The sequence below is a fragment of the Poromitra crassiceps genome (genome assembly GCF_964638095.1).
Source record: "Poromitra crassiceps genome assembly, chromosome: 3".
Taxonomy (NCBI): Eukaryota; Metazoa; Chordata; class Actinopteri; order Beryciformes; family Melamphaidae; genus Poromitra; species Poromitra crassiceps.
The window spans coordinates 8,346,464-8,369,308 of NC_139625.1; the positions used below are offsets into that span (position 1 = coordinate 8,346,464).

The window sequence follows — 22,845 nt, forward strand, 5'->3', positions numbered from 1 at the left end:
AGGGATCTTCCCAGTCTTGAAACAGGTGTTCACCCTGGAATTGGCAAACACGCGTGCATCGTGCACACTCCCAGGCCACTGTATGCAGACAGACATGAATCTGTATTGATAATCACATACAGCCTGGACATTCAGGGAATATCTGCCCTTCCTATTGATGTAGTCAGTGGAGCTGACAGATGGCTGTTTGATTTCAATGTGGGTCCCATCTACCGCTCCCAAGCATTGTGGCATTCCATGCTCACGTTGAAATCCAGCAACCTCAGCCTCAGGCACAGTATAAGGCAGCTTGATGTATTTTGGGCCCAGGTGCTTAGTTATTGCTTTGCACGTTTCCCTAACTATGACTGAAACAGTCGGTCGTGACAAGCCAAAGGAATTAGCAGCTTTGCTTAGTCTTCCCTCATCATTTAAATAGTACAATGTGCAAGCTACCTTTTTCATGACTGGAACCGGCGCTCTCATATTAGTAGTTACACCCTCGATGTAAGGGCGCAGTTCCTCGCTCAGGGCAACAAGAGAGGCTCTGGACATTCGGAAGTTCTCTTTCCATGCTTCCTCGAGGGCCACGCCATTCACAAAGTTGTCCCACCAACCGGTTGACCTACCGGGGTTTGTCCAAAAGCGTCTTTCGGTTACCCTCGGCTGACGTAGTGGTGGAGCGTCGTACAGTATTTGCATATCCCTAACCCTACGCATATAATCCATTCCGTGTACCTCCTCAGAATAAATAAAGAAGAATAAAGAATCATACTCTTCGATAAGGCGTAGAGCTGCCAGTATTATCTGGATCTGCACCCGCAACATCAACGAGAGCACAACCATAAGATCCATGTCTGCTTCTCTTCGTGTTGTTTCCGGACTGATGTTGTTGTTCTGTAACCCGCGCACGGCTATGACGTAATCGCGTGTGTCGCGTGTGCAGGCACGTCAGAGTTCCTGAAATGAGCCGTCTTCAAGCGATTACATGGAGCGCTCAGCGGGAAGCGTCACCAAGAATTCCACTCTGGAGGGTGGTTCCAAAATCTGTCGTTTCCTAAGCGCGAATTTGCCGTCGCCGTCTTAACGGGAGGCACAAACGATAAAATAATTCCCCGTTTCCATAGGAAACCGTCCTCGTGTAAAGGGCCCCTAAATCTTAAACAGTGAAAATGTAAATTAGTTAAAAGATTATACAGCAGGCTGGATAGAAGCTTTGTTTATTTACTTGATTTGTTTGTGTGAAAGCTAACACGTGCTTGCTGCTTCCTCCAGCTGAATCAAACAGGTCCACAAAGCAGAGAGAAGCAGTTTAAAAGCAGTAGAACAGAAAGCAGAAACTTTATTCTGTTTCCAGTCTGTTCACTCCACATCACATCATCAATAGATCAGTTGCATTAATTTCCTTTGATGAGGAAGAAGGTTCCTGTGGCCACGCCCAGCAGAGCCACGGTCAGACCCAGTCCACAAAACACCGCAGGTCCGATCCCCGGCTGCTCCTGTTCCACATCTGAGGAGGAACCAAACGCATCAACACATCAACACATCAACACATGGGAACACACAGGAACACCAAGCGGCACACCTCTGCAATGTCTTTCTTGGAAAAAATGTGAGTGTCAAAAACAGTTCTAGTCTCTATATAGTGACTAATTTCCTCCATTCATGACAACTATAAGGGTGAAATATTATAACACCCATTTATACAGACTATTTGTCTGCAAAAATAAATTGATTGTATAGAAGTCAATGAGAAAATGACCCGACTTTTACCTAGTGAACACTTTCCTAATGAGTTTATGGTCTCAGTCACTAGTTTCAACTCTTCATTTAGTCATGATCCCATTTAGAGTCAAAGAGATGATAAAGCAGAATATGTTTGGCGTGTGATTGACAGGTCAACTGTCCAGGGATCGCAGCTCGCCGATCATGGATCAATAGCAATGATTATTCTGTGCTAAGAGAAATATGTATCCACTCACACGGGTGCTACTGGAGGTTATTAAGAAAATAGATTTCCTATTTATTATTACATAAAATGTCAATGCTGGATAGTTTAATGAATAATAATGCATCACGCTCTGTCCAGAGTGCTCTGATCTGAGATCAAATGGTCAGATTTATTTACGAACACACCCATTAAAAGATTTTGCAACTGTTTTGTTAAATAAAACAATTTATATTCTTAATGTAATAAAAATAACCAATAAGAATACCGTTGAAGTACGAGATCGATAAGCAGTACCAGTAGTATGCTACAGTACCGTTAAAATCTTCAAGGAGCACTTCAAACAGCTTTGTATCATTACAAAATCAGTAGTATATCAGAAAACAGTTAACTGTTTTGCAGTCATTCATTTAGTTTGACAGTTATTGAGACTTGAGTTGATTTAAGTTGTGGACCAGTGATGTCATTCATGCATAAATGACATCACTGGTCCACAACTTAACTCAAATCACCTCTAAAAAACTGTCAAACTAACTGTAGTATAGGTTAGTGTTAGCTAACTGTAGTCCATACAGGCACCATTGACTGTGTCTGCGGGTGGGAAGCCAGATTAGGGGTATGTGTCCTGGTCGCTGCACTATAGTCGGCAGAAGGAAACTGGTGGGAATAGTGTGATCCTCCCACGTGTTACGTCCTGCCGGGGACGCTCCCCGCTGTCAGGTGAAAAGAAGTGGCTGGCAACTACGCATGTGTCGAAGGAAGGAGCATGGTGCTAGTCTACCGCTCTCCCCATCAACAGAGGGTGGAGCAGCGACCGGGCAGCAGGGGGAAATTGGCTAAGTACAATTGGGGAGAAAATGGGGGGGAAATCTTGAAAGAAAAAAGTGTTAGCTAACTGTAGGTTTGGTTGGGGTTAGCAAACTGTATGTAGGTTTGGTTGTTGTTAGCTAACTGTAGTTTTGGTTGGGGTTATCTAACAGATAATGGTGTATCACCCCAGATTCGGGTCAGCGTCTGGCTCAAGGCTCGGTGCTCCACAGAACAGCTGTAGACATCTCCAAGCTGTGGGGTGAAGCTCAGCCTGGAGAACTGGTAGAAGGTGCCGTCTTTGTCCGGGTAGGGGATGGTGAGGCTGGTTCCTTTGGTAAGGTTCTGGTCATTCCTGGTCCAGTAGACCTTGACGGGAGCGGGGTAGAACCCGCTCACATGGCAGATGAGGTGGTTCTCCACTCCGAGCTCCACATCGTCTCTGGGGTAGATGGAGCTGTGAGGAGCATCTGCACAACAACACAATGTAAACATCATGTAAACATTCCATTCAAGATCAATACTTTCAGCATGAAACATTAACATGAAATATATTTTATTTCTCAGTTCTGTTCAAAATGTTTTATTTTTATGTTTCACTAGTACAATATAATGTAATATAATATAATATAATATAATATAATATAATATAATATAATATAATATAATATAGATTCAAGATTCAAGATTCAAGATTTTTATTGTCACTCCGTAGTACAAGTATCACGTGTGAAATTCTTGTGCTGTGAACTCCGTTTACAACATAGTACAAATATAACAGGGCATATGAGTGCAAATTCGACGTATTTGACGTACAGGTGCAAATAGCATATACCTAATTAAACATACAATTAAACATTAGACATACATAGTGTGTAGTATATAATATAATATAATATAATATAATATAATATAATATAATATAATTTTCCCAGTAATATTAAACACTATCAGAACAATGATTTCATACAGGTTCTAATCTCTCAATATTAAATATTTTCTTACATTACAGTAAGGTTAAAGTATTGTATATTTATGACAGTAATGTAAAACACCTGCAGTCATTCCTTCTTATCTGTAGTTTAAATAGTTAATAATAAATTAAACTTTGTCATCTTACCGAGCTCTAGAGGAGGGTTCTTGAAGCCTCGCCGGCAAATCTTCAGGTTATATTGGCAGGTGGCCAGATCACCCACAGCTTGTTGATAAGCTCCTTGCACCCAGCTCATATGATCTACAAACTTGGGCTGAGGCTCGACTCCTTTCTTGTTGATGAAGTCTGCGTACCACACCTCTTCACCATCCAGTCCAATCATCAACTCTCCATCAGTGTCTGAACAGCCAAGGATTTGAATACCATCATGTACAGCTGAGAGGAAACAAGATGAAAAACATAAACTTCTTCACATCCACAATCACAGACTGAATTCATTTTCCACATCCTGCTGCCAAATGTTATCCAGTCATGTTTGTAAAGAGTTTGTCTGTTTATCATTTTATATGAAAACAACAACAACAACAACAACAACATCAACAACAACAACAACAACAACAACAACAACAACAAATTGAAATATCTTATTGACACTAAATCTCTCTCTGGTTCAGACGTTTCTGGAGCTCAATTCAAATGATTTTCAGATCAACATGAAAAATATGTGACGGACTGGTGTTTTTTTTTTTTTGGGGTAACGGCCGAGGTAATTTTTCAGTTTTTTACAGATTATAAGAGCAGATAAGCTTTCAAATGATGATGTCATACATTGAAATATAATCATAGAAGGTATTAGCCTATGCTTAATTGAATGTTGGTACTAGAAGCAACATTCAGAGAGAATTGCTCTGAAAGTTGGTGAACAAGCTTGGTTTGCCCTGAACAAGCTTAGTTTGCTAACATATGAGAAGTATTTAGTGATCCTAAAACTGCTGTTTGTTATATTGAGCGTGTTCTGCAACATCTATACTTGTGTAATAGGAATAGTTTCTTAAAACAACCTTTTATCTTGATTTGACCAGACCAGACTGTGTCACATATTGAGGTGAAAAATGAGTGAGACTAAATGAAGTCTGATGTACTCAGAGATAAGTACACACATTCTTTACTTGAGTAGAAGTACACTTACTTATGTAAAACGATTCTGGTAAAGCTAGAAGTACTGATTCAACTTGTCTGCTCAAGTAAAAGTACAAAAGTATAGAGGCTCTGAAATGTAACAAGGTATAAAAGTATTTCTACCTGCTGCTTCTGTGCAGAGCTAACTGAAACTCATGTCATATTAATATAATTCAAAGACTATTCAACTTAGAATATCCCCTCAAAACATGTTTTAAGATGTATAAAGAACATACTTTCATTAATGATTTGTGTGATATAGTTTTTCCACATAAAGGTGCACATGATGTGTGCAAGCTGAGAGAGTGTGAGACGAGAGAGACAGACAACGGTTACATCATTGTTGTCTGTCTGTCGTGCATTAAAACGTAAGTAATAACTAGCCTGTTTTGAAAATGAAAATGAAAATGTACATATAGTTGTATTAATATGTACTGTAGGGAGTAAAAGTAAAAAGTTGTCAGAAATGTGTTTAAATAGTAAGATACCTGAAAATCCTATACTTAAGTACACTAACAAATATCTCCCATCTCTGGATGTACTTACTGTCTTTGCGTGCTGTGACACCAAGGAGACATGAGAGGAAGAGGAGGGTCTGTGAGCTCTTCATCTTCACAACACAACAGCACAGTGTTGACTTCACACTGACTGCTGCAGTGCAAACTGAAGTCAACACAAGGAACAGCCTTATCTGACACACAGCTCCACCAATCACATTACAGCTTTGACTTGCATCATCAGTCTCCAGGTAAGCACAGCGGGCAACTGCTGAGAAATGAAGTGATGATGGAGGAGAGTTTATACACTGCACTTTATTACACTCACATAATGATGTATTGATTGAGTCAATCAATAATAATAAATACATAAGTGATCAAGTGTTTTACAGAGACCAGTACCCTGTACTACGAAGCTGTCTTAACAGACCCGCGATCTGTCACTTTGATCTGGTTTGACTGAACAGGATCAAAGCTATCTAGTTTAACGATACTACGACGCTGGTTTTCTACTCGATAACTGAAGCTGGGTTAATCTGGGATCTGCCTGTGCACGCGCACGTTTTTCGCTCGTGCACAGGTGCGCGTCCACGCGAAAGAGGTGCGCTAGCCAATCACATTATGAACAGCTGAGTTGATCCATGCCCACACCCATTTCCTCATTGAATGAAAGCGCAGTGGGATCAGAGATTTTTGCGGATATTTAATGTAGCCTATGGCAGAATGAAAATCCGCGTTGGATATAGTCTGCGGAAGGACTGTCTAAAGCTGCCGCTTGTATTCACATCAGTCATTTGATTTACTTTGATCAGCGATTTCTGTCTCCTACAACAGCTTTGTGCGAGTGTAAATGTACATTAAATGTGTAATCTCAGTCTATAAATTTCCACAATCTGTAAGCCTATTTAGACCATAGATTTAGAAAGCATGCTCAATGAATAATGATCTCTATCACTCATTATGTGTGTGTGGTTGCACTGATCGAATAATTCATAGGCTATAATAATGATATCCTAATATAAAAGAGAAAACTGCTGGACTGAATTGAGACGATGCGGGCATACTTAGCCTATTTTTGCTCATATATTGGCATACAGCCTACAGGACACAGTTCCAGCTGAAACATGCAAGAAGCCTGCATATTTAGTATTGGGGCTATCCCATATTTATCCCATATCTATATTATATGTATAGGCTTTTCTGGCATGTAGGAGAATATCACCCTCACTCATGATATGCGCTGCGGTGATTAATAGTGATCATATTTCTCCACGCATCGTTGAGCTGTTAAGACATAAAGTGGTAAGTAGGCTTAATTTAATTATGTAACCTACAGAGCCACGAATGTTTTTATTGTTCTATTCTCAGTTGACTGCAATCTATTTTTCATATGGCGATCTTATATGAATGGTGAGTGACTCCAGAGAGCCGATTATATGGGTCTGTCATAGATTTTGATCTTATCCTCTGAAGCTAACCTGGTCGGGACCAGGTTAGCTTTGCAGCATGAGTTGCCATGGTGATTAGAAGTTAACTTGCTTTGTAGTACGGCTAAACCAGGGTTAAACCTGAAGTTACCTCGCTAAACCACTAATCTTGCTTTGTAGTACAGGCTACTGGAAGTAAAACAGACGGGGTAGAATCCAGACAGAAACAAGAGAAAGAAAAGGCAGAAAAAACAATTGAAAAAAATGATCAATCATAAATGTCAAAACAATATAACTATCTCTCTCTCTCTCTCTCTCTCTCTCTCTCTCTCTCTCTCTCTCTCTCTCTCTCTCTCTCTCTCTATCTCTCTGCCTCTTGGTCTCTCCACTGCAAGAAAACACAGATTCCTCTTTTATTTTAGGGTCGAACGTATCAACATTTTTGTATACGAGTAATGATTCCTCAATTCCAAGTCTCAGGACAACAGGATCAAACTAGTTTCAGGATTGCTGTTGCAGCCTGGTTCACAACACGGTTTTGGCATATATAGATAATTTCACCTTCCATAACAACTGTATGGGGGGTGATTTATATACATACTAGAAATCTAGATTCCTAGGCGGCAGACCATTGCTCTTATGACATCACTGATTATGTCACAATGCCTATGAAAACATCAGTGATGTCACTTGCTGATGACATCCAATGTGGGACAAAAAGTGAAACATTTCTAGGTTCGAACGCTGCATGTGCTTGCATTATGCGGCGAGGCCGCTTCGCCCGCCCTTCAGCTCAACCGCTGTGCGGGCTTGCATATGCACCCTGGCCGCAGCTCGGCAGCTGCGTGGCCTCGCCTGCAGTATTAGCATGCGCAACATTGCTCTTATGACATCACTGATTATGTCACAATGCCTATGACATCATCAGTGATGTCACAATGCCTATGACATCATCAGTGGGACAAAAAACAAACAGACAAACAAACATTGCCCACTTGCTCTCTTTTATATGATGATGATGATGATGATGATGATGATGATGATGATGATGATGGTACACGGACCCCCAGGGTTAATTGGAACATCTAATTGGAACATAAAACACATGAACATGTCCACCTGCAGCACCTGAACTCATCTGTGACTCTAACACCAGCTGAACTATAGTGTTGTAGTAGCCTCTACAGCACCTGAACTCATCTGTGACTCTAACACCAGCTGAACTATAGTGTTGTAGTAGCCTCTACAGCACCTGAACTCATCTGTGACTCTAACACCAGCTGAACTATAGTGTTGTAGTAGCCTCTACAGCACCTGAACTCATCTGTGACTCTAACACCAGCTGAACTATAGTGTTGTAGTAGTCTACTCCAGACCGGTCTTGAGACCACATGTTGGTGGTCTCGGTCTCGTCTCAGACTCGGTCTTGGTCTTGACTCTGTCTCAGACAAGCCGGAGGCGGGATTTAATTTCAAGACCAGTCAAGACCACAAGGCCCATTCTGAGCCTGTTTTCCATCGTGTGAAAGTATTCTCTACTGCAGACCAACAGGTTTACATTTCTGTATCATCATACAGGTTATTACATACTAGAGCCCGACCGATATATCGGTTCGCTGATATTATCAGCCGATATTGGCCGATTACCGATATATAGTATCGGCCGATATGGTGCACCGATATTGCCGTTTTTTTTTTTTTTTAAGTTATAGACAGCATGTTGTGTACATTTGATATTTTTTCTTAACTATTTGTTCTATTTCTTGTGTTTTTGTATTTCTAGTTATTTATAATTATTAAATTCCCAGTTAAGTTTACTGTTTCATTGCATTGAGTTTATGAATAGGCTGTAAAATATCCTGCCTACATTACATATTTCAATTCATGTCAACTCATATCTTTGTCAAGTGTTTGATATTTGAAGGTTGCTGATGTGGTGCCACCTCTAACACACACACACACACACACACACACACACACACACACACACACACACACATATATATATATATATATATATATATATATATATATATATATATATATATATATATATATATATATATATATGTGTGTGTGTATATAGAACATATATATATATATATATGCTCAGAATGCTCAGAATATATGCTCAGAATCCCGTTAGTGAAGGGCAGTTAGTGTGCCCTCTGACACCTGACCCCTGTCACACAGTGGTGAAAAAGAGGGGCAGATCTTGTGTAATTTATACTTGGAGTAATGAAGATGGTGAGCAACTTAAAATTGGATCAGCTGGTGTCTGCTATTAACTGAGCAGAGTTGTACCACAGACAGACTCCTTTCCCATATAATGTCAGATAAATCAATTATTTTGGGCATGATTGACAGGTCACCTGTCCAGTGATCATGCAGCTTGCTGATCACATCTCTCAGGTCTTCTGAGCAGGTGGACTGCTCCTCCCTCCCTAGACTCAGACTAAAGCTGGACTGAAGCTCTGACTCTGTTGACTCTTTCTAAAAGCAGCTGAACACTCTTGTGTTCAGACTAGCCTTTAGCCTCTGTGTGTTCTTATGGCTTTTGTTTTCATGTTTTTTTGTTTTGTTTTCTGGACTTAAGTAATGCAGTAGACTACAGCTGCTCTGTGAAAGCTGCTGTATGAATAAACTTTACTTTAACATAGTAGTAGTGATAGTACTGTAATAGTAAGTGTTGTGACAGTAGATTGTCTTTGTCTTTGTCTTTGTCTGAGTATCTGTTCCAGGTGTCTCTTATCTGTTTCCTACCAAACCAGTCGAGCCTCATGGTGCCTTCAGATAGAGACAGTCCGCATGTCTGGGAACGCCCACAAAATGTTAAACGGCTGGTGCGTGAGTGGGTAAAACCGCCCATATATCTCATGGGCTGACTCACCAAAAGACCGTGCTGCGGCTCTAAACTACATGTTTGGGGGTTCTAGAGCAGAACACAAGACGTCTGCTCAGATGTGCATTTACTGCGGTGGTTAAATCCCCGATCGTGTCTGCCTGGGCTGGGCTATCAGCTAAATTCTAAATTTGCTGAATGGATAGAACGGGGGTTTTTACCCCACCCTGACCACGCCCCCAGCCAGGCTGAGCCAGCTAAACCAGCGTCTATGACGAGACGTGGCCTCAACCTATGACTTCAGATAAAGCAGAACTTTACCACATACCAAACAGAGCCAGGGGCAGTCAGCCAAGTCCTGGATAGGAGTTCATCTGTCATAGAAACAAGTTATTCAGATCTGATAATTTATTCACTTCACTATTTCCCAGCAGTCAGCAGCTGGGTGTGTTCTATGTTGGAACATAAAACACATGATCATTGTAACATGTCCAGTCAACCTGCAGCACCTGAACTCATCTCTCACTCTAACACCAGCTGAACTAGTTTTGATGGACTCGGTCTCGTCTTAGGTCTTGGTCTTGACTCGGTCTCGGTCAAGCCGGACTCGGGATTTGATTTCAAGACCAGTCGAGAACATAAGGCCCGTTCTGATGTTAATTAACAACATACTGATTATATACTGCAGCATACAGGTTATTACATACAGATTATATACTGCAGCATACAGGTTATTACATACACATTATATACTGCAGCATACAGGTTATTACATACAGATGATATACTGTAGCATACAGGTTATTACATACAGATTATATACTGCAGCATACAGGTTATTACATACAGATTATATACTGCAGCATACAGATTATTACATACACATTATATACTGCAGCATACAGGTTATTACATACACATTATATACTGCAGCATACAGGTTATTACATACAGATTATATACTGCAGCATACAGGTTATTACATACAGATTATATACTGCAGCATACAGGTTATTACATACAGATTATATACTGCAGCATACAGGTTATTACATACAGATTATATACTGCAGCATACAGGTTATTACATACAGATTATATACTGCAGCATACAGGTTATTACATACAGATTATATACTGCAGCATACAGGTTATTACATACACATTATATACTGCAGCATACAGGTTATTACATACAGATTATATACTGCAGCATACAGGTTATTACATACAGATTATATACTGCAGCATACAGGTTATTACATACACATTATATACTGCAGCATACAGGTTATTACATACACATTATATACTGCAGCATACAGGTTATTACATACAGATTATATACTGCAGCATACAGGTTATTACATACTGATTATATACTGCAGCATACAGGTTATTACATACAGATTATATACTGCAGCATACAGGTTATTACATACAGATTATATACTGCAGCATACAGGTTATTACATACAGATTATATACTGCAGCATACAGGTTATTACATACACATTATATACTGCAGCATACAGGTTATTACCTACACATTATATACTGCAGCATACAGGTTATTACATACACATTATATATTGCAGCATACAGGTTATTACATACAGATTATATACTGCAGCATACAGGTTATTACATACACATTATATACTGCAGCATACAGGTTATTACATACAGATTATATACTGCAGCATACAGGCTATTACATACAGATTATATACTGCAGCATACAGGTTATTACATACAGATTATATACTGCAGCATACAGGTTATTACATACAGATTATATACTGCAGCATACAGGTTATTACATACAGATTATATACTGCAGCATACAGGTTATTACATACAGATTATATACTGCAGCATACAGGTTATTACATACAGATTATATACTGCAGCATACAGGTTATTACATACAGATTATATACTGCAGCATACAGGTTATTACATACACATTATATACTGCAGCATACAGGTTATTACATACACATTATATACTGCAGCATACAGGTTATTACATACAGATTATATACTGCAGCATACAGGCTATTACATACAGATTATATACTGCAGCATACAGGTTATTACATACAGATTATATACTGCAGCATACAGGTTATTACATACAGATTATATATTGCAGCATACAGGTTATTACATACAGATCATATACTGCAGCATACAGGTTATTATATACAGATTATATACTGCAGCATACTGGTTATTACATACATATTATATACTGCAGCATACAGGTTATTACATACAGATTATATACTGCAGCATACAGGTTATTACATACAGATTATATACTGCAGCATACAGGTTATTACATACAGATTATATACTGCAGCATACAGGTTATTACATACAGATTATATACTGCAGCATACAGGTTATTACATACAGATTATATACTGCAGCATACAGGTTATTACATACAGATTATATACTGCAGCATACAGGTTATTACATACAGATTATATACTGCAGCATACAGGTTATTACATACAAATTATATACTGCAGCATACAGGTTATTACATACAGATTATATACTGCAGCATACAGGTTATTACATACAGATTATATACTGCAGCATACAGGTTATTACATACAGATTATATACTGCAGCATACAGGTTATTACATACAGATTATATACTGCAGCATACAGGTTATTACATACAGATTATATACTGCAGCATACAGGTTATTACATACAGATTATATACTGCAGCATACAGGTTATTACATACAAATTATATACTGCAGCATACAGGTTATTACATACAGATTATATACTGCAGCATACAGGTTATTACATACAGATTACACCATCATAGGTTATTACATACAGTATAATTCACCAATCAGTCAGGCTGACAGTTTGGGGGAGTCATAATTTAGCAGCTGTAAGGTTGGTTTTACACTTCAACCAGTGTTTCAGATCAAGCCTTCTGTCACTGAGTAGACACTCTACAGTCATTTGTATTTTAACATTCCTAAATAATGATTTATTTCATTGTTAGCAGAGCAATAGTATAAAGGTTAATCATCATTAGAGTCATGGTCTTGAAAATGGTCTTGCACTTGCATCCCCCCCATCCCCCCCCCCCCCTCACAGTATTCTGTATGTGATAGCCTACATTTGGCAGGGGTCGAGTTTACAAGCAGCATCTCTGGAAAAACCCTGCTGTGTACTTTCACTTCCATGTCCAGTCCGGTCAGCAGCCAATGAGAAACAGCTGGTGGGTGTGTCACCTGTTGCTAGAGGCAGCATGTTGGATTCAACAGGAGCAGAGAGCAAGGAGCTGAGATGCCCCCTGGTGGTTAATTAGGGTTTACATTAGTTCATTTAAACCTATGATGTTTGGAAACAGAACATGAGTTCTGGTGTGCGGTGGCTGTCTGCCGAATGTGGCAGGCAGAAACAGAGTACAGACAGGGGAGCTTCTCTCTCTGTCTCTCTCTACACCCCTCTCTCCCTCACTCTCTCTCTCTCTCCCTCTCTCCCTCTCTCTCTCTCTCTCTCTCTCTCTACTGCTCTTTCTGTGGTGTGAGAGAAACAGTATCTCAATGCTTCATAGACTGTGACAGAGTCAGACCTGTGTTCAGCGTGCTTACACTACATTGGTAAATGCACTTGGGACAGTTTTCACTTTCACTTGTCCGGCTTTATTTGTGGTTTTCACTTCAGTGCAAACTTTGAATAAACAGGATAGGGTGTCTCACTCATTTCTTGCTGAGTGTGCACAAATGTATGCAGTGTACCTTAATAAGACAGTAGATGCTGTCTTAACAGCAGGACTTTTACACTTGTACAAGGCATTAGTTATGGCAAGAGTATCAATAGATAATAAATACTCAGGATGTAGGAGAGTTCCATAGTGTGTGGTGTGTTGAGGAAGCTGTGTGCAGTCTGCAGAGAGCAGGTAGTTTTGACCAGGGAGTTGAGATACTGCAGGACTGGTTAACATGGTGTCTCTGCTTTTGGCTTGTCGGCTTTGTTGTCCTGTCTGAGACCCTGGATGTTTGTACATTGTCCAATAAAGGCCTCTCTCTCTCTCTCTCTCTCTCTCTCTCTCTCTCTCTCTCTCTCTCTCTCTCTCTCTCTCTGTGCCCCCCCCCTCTCTCATATCTACTTGTACTGTAGGCCCAGTCAGTAACTCTCTCTCTCTCTCTCTCTCTCTCTCTCTCTCTCTCTCTCTCCCTCTCTCCCTCTCTCTCATATCTACTTGTACTGTAGGCCCAGTCAGTAACTCTCTCTCTCTCTCTCTCCCTCTCTCCCTCTCTCTCTCTCTCCCTCTCCCTCTCTCTCTCTCTCTCTCTCTCTCATATCTACTTGTACTGTAGGCCCAGTCAGTAACTTTCCATTCTTAAAGGATGGCTTTACCGTGGTGAATATGAAGATCTATTAAATGTAACGCACCTATGGAGTTGGAATCCGTTGAAATTTTTAAAATTGGTCGTTTCTACACAGAGAAATCAAACAAAACCCACTCTGTGGGGTGGGGTGGGGGGGAGGAGGGGAGGGGCGGTTGCGGGAGGCAGAAATCCTCCACTTCCCACAATGCACTGGGCTCATGGTTTTCCAGTCCACGCCCAGCCCAGCCTGCAGGCCCTGGGGGCAAACTCCTGTAGGTGGTGGTAACGCACAAAAAGCTGATTACCAACCGCCATAAAACAATAGAAGAAGAAGAAGAAGAAGAAGAAGAAGAAGAAGAAGAAGAAGAAGAAGAAGAAGAAGAAGAAGAAGAAGAAGAAGAGGAAGAAGAAGAAGGCGGCGCTGGCTAAAAAACATTATTCACGCAATCTTGCTACTACTCAACTTTACTTCGTTTGTTCATCAAACGATAATGGCAAGGGTAAAATGTGTAGTTAGCTCGTGCATGGCGAAGAAGAGGAGAGAAGCAGAGGAAATGGGCAAAGCGCTTATTTCGCATTGTTACCCAAAAGATTGAGCGCTACGGCTAGCCTAGGTAGCTAGCATTAGCATAGGGCTCCATTAGCTGGGACTGGGCCCTGCGAGTTTGGAGTATTAATTTCAAAGAGGACTATCAACGTTCTTTTCTAGCCACGGAGACAGCTCAGAGTGGGAAAAGATTGGGGGAAGACTGCTTGCAATAAAAATCTACAGCTCTATGTCGATAGCTGCAATGTATATTTTTTTATTCATTTTGATTTTGTTTTAAGATGCTGGATTTTACCTGTCTTGTCTTTTCACCATGATCACTGGCCAGCCTCCCCTCGCTGTCTACATTTTCACTTTCCAGGACTTGGCATATATCATTTCAATTTTTGAATTATAAAGTTATATATTATATAGATATATTTTTTTTTCCATCACTTACCACAGCAAGTCAAGGATTTGAAATCATTCAAATATGTTTTCATTCACATGTGAATCCAATCCATAAGTAACACAATGACAGAATGTGACTATTTTGGTCATGGGTTTCATACACTTTCTGTAATAAAACAAGTGGAGTTTATAAACAAAGGTTCAGACAGGACGATCTTGATCCTCACCGGTTCCACAGTCACTGCACTTCTCCTGCTTGCTCACCTGGTAACCTGTCAGCTTCCTGGTGATAATTGAATAATCAATGGTTGCCTCCTACTTTCCCATAAACCAATAGCATAGCAACACATCACCTTATACACCTTTGCTCACCTGCACTTTTAGCCTATCACATTGTGGCACTCCCCTTTAGGCAGCCTATCACATGGTTGATGTGTGCATAAATATGCTTTTCTGTGTCTCATTCAGTCTCTCTCATCCTGCTGGCTGACACACATGCTAGCTGACATTTACTACAAATTACTGGTGTTTGGTGGTTCTCTGCAGAACTTTTGATTAATTCCCGTGTTTTCTGCTTCAGCATAAAAATCAGGTTGTATGGCGATTGCTCGCTTGACACATTGCAAATTACTGGTGTTGTTGGTTCTCTGCAGAATTTTTATTCATTCCTGTGTTTTCTGCTTCAGCATCAAAATCAGGTTGTATGCTCGCTACATATATTTGGCTGTCGGTGTATTTTGCATTGGTTCAACTCACCATGAGCGATTTGAGGATCTGTTTGATCCTGTAGTAATACTACTACTATATGTCGCTTCACACCGCTGCTTCATTCAGGGCAATGTGTTCTGCTCAGTGCAGCTTTGCTAAATGTTATCATGCTTCAAGCCAAGGCAGGCTTACCTGTTAAATCATTGCAGTCTGCAAATGACGTAATCAAGCGTTGCTCGTCGCGCTGCTGTTAATGTTGCAGCCACTTTAATTCTCGGGCGATGCATGATTCAATAATATGCCTCTTGTCCTGACATGGTTGCTGCATTTCACTCAACACTAAAGCAGGGAGATTCCTCCTGGTCACTGAAAATCCAGTCGGCAGTAGCAGTCCTTCAAACTCCTTGCTTGTCTAATCCAGGATTGCCAGATGCAAAGTTCCCTCACGCAGAAGCAAGGTATTCCAAACTTTTCACACAAGTTTCATATCAAAACACGTAGCTTGCATTTCCGGGTAAATGTTGAAGGTGACGTCATCACTCAGAGAACAGCGCCAAGCATGCTGGGAAATGTAGTTCATTGCTTTACTTTGAGCCGTATTTCCGGTCAGGTGGTAGATTCAACATTCACAAGGCACATGTTAATGCAGTCTGATGTGGATCATTGTTTCTTTGCATTTGCACTGTAACACGGGCATTACGTTTTAGATTTTGCTGTTCATCTGTCATTAATGTGATGAATTAGGTGGTTAATTCTGAACAATGCTGTTCATGCTTCATACCAAATTAATCGTCTGATGCTTGCGCATCGAACCATGTCGTCTTTTTTCGGATCAGATCAACACAGCGGAAGATATACCCGTTTTTGTTCATAATCAACATTTCAGATTATCTGGCTTTTCAAATGGTTTTTGGAAATCCGCTAGGTATCTCTCCACAAAAACCACTGCTAAATAGGCTACTCACGTTTGGTATTTTCATCTTTGAGTTGGGCTGTGGTAAGGCCTGTGGCTGTGTCTCCTTGGGTTTCTAGGAATAAATACAACAACCTCAGCTAACTGTTTACACTCAAGTGTTTTTATTCAAGGCGAGAATCAACCATCGTGTTTGAGCTGGTGTTGCTCAGGGTGAGTAACGCAGAGTCATTCTGACACTTGGAACAGAAACTTCAAAGCTTTACCTTTCAGAAAAGGTCAGGCACTTGTCTGTAACCCTAGCGGTTCAGCATGTCGTTTTCACCAAATTTTTCAGAAATAGGTGGCTTTAGAAGAGCATTTGAGATGGAAGCTCACACGTTAATTCCATTTCAATGTGAATAATTGTTGGTTATTCAGTATCATTCAATCTCATTCTTAAAACCTACGCAAGACATGAGTCCTGTAATTCTCATAGCATCATTGTTTGTATGGTCAAATTCTAACTTTAATGTCTTCCCTTTCAGCAAGCAGCTCACTCATTCCCCGTGAGTCACATTACAATTTCATTTTGCAATGGTATGCTATCTTGCTCAGCAGTGTATCATGTCATTAACGTTTCTAACTATCCTTTTCAGCTTTTAAATATATATATTTAGGCTATATAATATATGTTTTTTATTTATTTTTTGGGTGGTGTGTGTGAAGGATTTGGTCAGTGTCACATCTCAGACCAAACCGTTAACATTATTCTACTATCTTAATCATTTTCTTGCATAAGTGCTCTATGGGTTCAAACCTGCTTTGGTCAAGAGGAGACGCTGCTGTCCCTCCATTGTTTTTCAAATGAGGCAGAATGCAGTCTTGCCAGAAATCCGGGGGGTTAGTTTCCCTTAAGTGTCAGTAATTCTTCATTCAATGGCAACATCAGCAATCCGCCATTTTGGCTTGTAGAAGACCACCTCTGAGTGGCTGCCATGTCGCTATGATCATCTAGTGTTGCCCCATTCAGTTCAAGGAGGGGTCCAAGCCAAAATGGCAGCAGGGCAGTCATTTAAAGCATAAAGAGTGTCGTCTCTTGCCTTCATATGTTTGTCTGCAGCCAGCTCAGCAGCAGGCTTAATTCACTTTGGGAAGCTCACATGTTAATGGCTTCATGATGTGCATAATTGTAAAGGCTCTTTTCACTCAATTCATTTGTAAACCAGCTTCAGCAGCAGGCATTCACATGTGTTAGGTAACCCTCATATGCCACATCAAATTGTCTTTCTGGTTTATTCTTTACTTAAATTGTGTTCTTATTTTTCAGCAAGCAGGCCGATTCATCTGGGTGAACGTATTGCTCTCTTCAACCTGCAATCCAAAAACACACGTGCCTGGCCTTTCAGTATATATTTAAAAGGCATTTTCTTCCAGCATTCTAATAATTACGTTTGTCCTCAGCTTTCAGCAGCCGCTTTAAAGTTGTTAAGCAGCACATTCATTCCGGCAGTCTACAGCTTTGTTGTTTAGCATGTTTTCTGTCTATTCAGCTTCAGCTGCATTTTTTTCATCGTTTGTTAGTTCATAACGCCAACCTTGCAGGTCACTGCTGGCTAATCTTGTGGCTGGTATTAGTTATGTTTATCAGCATGCTTCAGCTCTCTCAGCATTTAACTCAACCTGTTATCCACGATAAGCAGTCGGGATTCGGCATGTGTTTAAGATCTATCCTGTAGCAGTAGCTTGTCATATATGGGGAAAGTTCTGGCATCATAAACGCATAGCACTGCAGTGCCACAACAAAGCAGTTGTAGGCATTATTATTAACAAAGGCGGTCATGTCTCAAATCATGCCCTTCATGCGCCACATGACCACATCACATGGTTTTTCATAACAAACAATTTCATGCCACATCAAATTGTTTGTCTGGTTTATTTTTACTTAAATTGTGTTCTTTCTCTTTCAGCAAGCAGCAGCAATCAAGTTCATTCAAGACTGCTAGTTATTCTTAAAGGTATTTCAAAGGTTTTCCCCACCAATTTAAAAAGGTTGACCCCAGCAAAGATGTGACCGTTTCAGTCATAGTTTTTCTGGTGCTACCGTGCGCCATCCGACCTCGGAATCTCCGGGTGCCCGTCCAATTCGCTCTCCCCTTCCGGGGGAGGCGGGGGGCTTAATGCGCTTCCTCCCCGCTCCGTCCCATGCGTGGGGCTTGCGGATGGAGTCGCCTGGGGGTCCTGTCTTAATACCCAGGCTAAGCTCATGCGGTCTCAGCACTCTCAGCACCAATGCTGACTCCATTCAGGCTACCTGAGTTACAAAACTCATTCATGCATTTATCATTACAGGCTAAGCCCATGCCTGCCGGTCTCAGCAACCTAAATCAATGCTGACTCCATTCATACTGCAGAGTCGTTGCTGACTCCATTCATGCGGCCTGAGTCGTTGCTGACTTCATTCATGCGGCCTAAGTCATTGCTGACATCATTCACGCGGCCTAAGTCATTGCTGACATCATTCATGCGGCCTAAGTCATTGCTGACTTCATTCATACTGCAGAGTCATTGCCTGACTCCATTCATACTCCTGACTCCATACATACTGCAGAGTCATTGCTGACTCCATACATACTGCAGAGTCATTGCCTGACTCCATTCATACTGCACAGTCATTGCTGACTCCATTCATACTGCACAGTCATTGCTGACTCCATTCATACTGCAGAGTCATTGCTGACTCCATTTATCGTTCAACTGCCATAATAATTAAATTATCTTGCTTGCTCTGATATGTTCAAATTCCTCAGCTGTCATACCATCCCGGTAAGATTATGTCTCCTGATCCTGTCACCCGGTGAGTTCTTCTTTCTAGAAAGTTCTGTTCTGGGGCTTGCGCCCTCTTTTGGGGGGTATATACACTGAGCCATGTATTACCTCTACACTACAGTGAGCCATGTCTCACCTCTACACTACAGTGAGCCATGTCTCACCTCTGCATTACAGTGAGCCATGTCTCACCTCTACACAACAGTGAGCCATGTCTCACCTTTACACTACAGTGAGCCATGTTTCACCTCTACACTACAGTGAGCCATGTTTCACCTCTACACTACAGTGAGCCATGTTTCACCTCTACACTACAGTGAGCCATGTTTCACCTCTACACTACAGTGAGCCATGTTTCACCTCTACACTACAGTGAGCCATGTCTCACCTCTACACTACGGTGAGCCACGTTTCACCGTTACACTATGGTGAGCCACGTTTCACCTCTACACTACAGTGAGCTATGTCTCACCTCTACACTACAGTGAGCCATGTCTCACCTCTATACTACAGTGAGCCATGTCTTACCTCTACACTACAGTGAGCCATGTCTCACCTCTAGACTAGTGAGCCATGGCAAAGATGGAGATGCAGCAGACGGCTGCCTCATGAAAATACCTCCATTAGATTTGTCTGCTCTCTGATTCAGGTGATATTATCTCATTAATTGTTCGAACTGCCATAATCATATTTAAATTCTTGTTTACTCTGATATGTTCAATCCCTCAGCTGTCTCATCATCCCGGTAAGATTATGTCTCCTGATCCTGTCACCCGGTGAGTTCTTCTTTCCATAAAGTTCTATGCTGGGTTCTGGGGCTTGCGCCTTCTTTTGGGGGGTATATATGGCCGTGCTGCTCGAGCTGATCCAGCTCGATCTCGATATCTCCCAGTGGTATCAAGCTCCAAAGACTAACTAACTTTCTCATCATAATATTCTGTAACATTCATTCATTGTAATAAATCATTGTTTATCCATCAAGTCTCCTGATTGAAGTGGAGTTTATAAACAAAGGTTCAGACAGGACGATCTTGATCCTCACCGGTTCCACAGTCACTGCACTTCTCCTGCTTGCTCACCTGGTAACCTGTCAGCTTCCTGGTGATAATTGAATAATCAATGGTTGCCTCCTACTTTCCCATAAACCAATAGCATAGCAACACATCACCTTATACACCTTTGCTCACCTGCACTTTTAGCCTATCACATTGTGGCACTCCCCTTTAGGCAGCCTATCACATGGTTGATGTGTGCATAAATATGCTTTTCTGTGTCTCATTCAGTCTCTCTCATCCTGCTGGCTGACACACACCCACCACCCCCCGTCTCCGCCAAATCCCTGATCCATCAGTCACCAAGAGGTTCACCAGCACCAGTATCCTGACTCCACTGGGGGGTATATATGGCCGTGCTGCTCGAGCTGATCCAGCTCGATCTCGATATCTCCCAGTGGTGTCAAGCTCCAAAGACTAACTAACTTTCTCATCATAATATTCTGTAACATTCATTGTAATAAATCATTGTTTATCCATCAAGTCTCCTGATTGAACTAAAGCAAAATCTTATCAGATGTGGTGCTCTGGAACATAATATTATCAAATGAGGGTCAGTGGTCTAATTTGGCACCGGGGTCCTTGACATGAAAAGTTTGAGAACCACTGTCTTAGAAAATGCAGTAGGATTTCTATTACTAATTTATGTAATGAAGACATTTTATAGGTTGGTGTGTAAAGCAACAGCTCTGCATCCCATGTGTTTATACTATGTTTTTACAACAGTAAAAAGTTTGCGTTTCTTTGGTTAACACAGTAGTAAGTATTGATGCAGGTGCAGAATGAATAGATGCCAGCAATAACTGCTCAAAGACCTCTAATCTACTGCATCTAATGTAAATATCAACCTGGTTGCAGCTTTTACAACCCCATAGTGGCAAATAACCAAACTACAAGCAACATATATTTGAAATTGTAATACAAGTTCTGACAATATGTAAACACGATGTACAATGACAAATGGATGTTCAAAAAGCATAGTTCAAAGAGTTCTAATCTGCATTGTCCAAGATGTAGTATACAGATAATGAAAAATGTATGCCTAATTCTAAGAGTTCAAATAGTTCTTGTGTGTCATGGATTGTTTGCTGGAAGCCACGGTATTATCAATCAGGTGAAGGGTACATAGATCACCTGCACTGCACACGCTGGCAAAACAATAGGATGATGCCTCCCTCTCTCGCCATGTAGAATAGGCTATCAGGCGATAACCTGACGCTGCCAGATGGACGGTATAGCTCCACATCGGTTTCACTAAACCAGTCGATCTGGGGTTGAAGTCACCAGACCCGCTGACGGAGGCGGGCACTTTGTCCAAGCTACTTGGCAGGTGATTGGATGACCCATCTGTCTATCACCGCTGGTGGGTGTTAACTTCAACCAATCAGATCGCGGAAGGTGCCTGTGGCTGATCTCCGTGGTATTCATTGATTGAGTCCTCGCGGTCGTAAAGTCACCTTCGAAGCATTTAGTTAGATTATAACGAACTAGTTGTGTGGCTTAGCCTTCCCAAATGTTGAGGGTCGTTTTTTAGAATTTAATACATAGAATTGGGAACGTTACATTCAATTTTATTCACTGCCTGTCACTTCCGCGGCAGCAGCCATGTTGACGAGTGAAAAGAACTACAAAGACCATGTACCCACTACTTGCCCAGACGAGCCAGAGCCCGCCTACGGCCGCCGCTGATTGGTCGAGCCGGCATGGCTCGACCAATCATCTTAACTGCCTGTGCAGGTCCAGACCGTCACGGAGAACCAAATGCAATGTGAGTTCACGTGACCAGCGGCGGCTCCAGCCAATTGTGGCTGGGGGGGCTAAGGGGGGGCTTAAATATTTACAGCGGGGGCTAACTTTTTCTACATAAATAGACAGTGGTTCGCTTCTCAACCTGTGGTACAGGTACCACTGGTGGTACGCGGGGGCCCCTCCCTCTCATACATTCATATGGTGGTAATTTCTCAGGTACTTGTGTAAAAAGGTTGAGAACCACTAATATAAGAAATACTAATAATAATATGATAGGGTGTGAATTAGGCTCTACTATTAGACAAGGAGGGCCCACTGCTTTTCCATTGAGAGCCAAATCCCCAACCCAACATTATGCATGTAGTGCTTCAATGAGCTGAAGACTGACTGTGTATTTAGCCCTATGTCACACTGTATGTTGAGACTGATGAGTCCAGTTACACAAGGCTATATGCAGCACACACATTTAGATGGTAAATCAAGAGTTTATATTCACAAGTTACACAAAAGATTTAAAATGTGCTATATTTTAGAGACAAATTAGGCTAATCACTGCATATAGGCTATATGTAAATAAACAGTGCTATTTCATTTTGCATCAGTGGACTGCAGCAGCATTAAATTACTCATACAGTATTTCCAGACCTAATGTCAATAAACTGCATTGTAAACATTACACAAGGTG

General features: G+C 41.1%; 1 protein-coding gene across 1 annotated transcript; it reads right to left on the bottom strand.

Annotated features, from left to right (window-relative positions):
• Nucleotides 1–461: 461 nt before the first annotated feature.
• Nucleotides 462–5,499, bottom strand: LOC310773908 (H-2 class II histocompatibility antigen, A-U alpha chain-like). The gene is made up of 4 exons (XM_083633906.1): nucleotides 5,394–5,499; nucleotides 3,855–4,103; nucleotides 2,923–3,204; nucleotides 462–1,489 (listed from the first exon to the last, which is right to left on the bottom strand). Exons 1-4 carry the CDS (start codon nucleotides 5,455–5,457, stop codon nucleotides 1,377–1,379), a joined length of 708 nt encoding a protein of 235 aa, XP_083490032.1. The 5' UTR covers nucleotides 5,458–5,499; the 3' UTR covers nucleotides 462–1,376.
• Between the last annotated feature and the right edge of the window lie 17,346 nt (nucleotides 5,500–22,845).

Coding starts and splice junctions, on each gene's coding strand:
- LOC310773908 (XM_083633906.1), bottom strand. CDS start 5,457: ATGAAGAGCTCACAGACCCTCCTCTTCCTCTCATGTCTCCTTGGTGTC. Junction 4,104..5,393: donor TGTCACAGCACGCAAAGACA/GTAAGTACATCC, acceptor GTTTCCTCTCAG/CTGTACATGATGGTATTCAA. Junction 1,490..2,922: donor GACGCTGACCCGAATCTGGG/GTGATACACCAT, acceptor GTTCCTCCTCAG/ATGTGGAACAGGAGCAGCCG.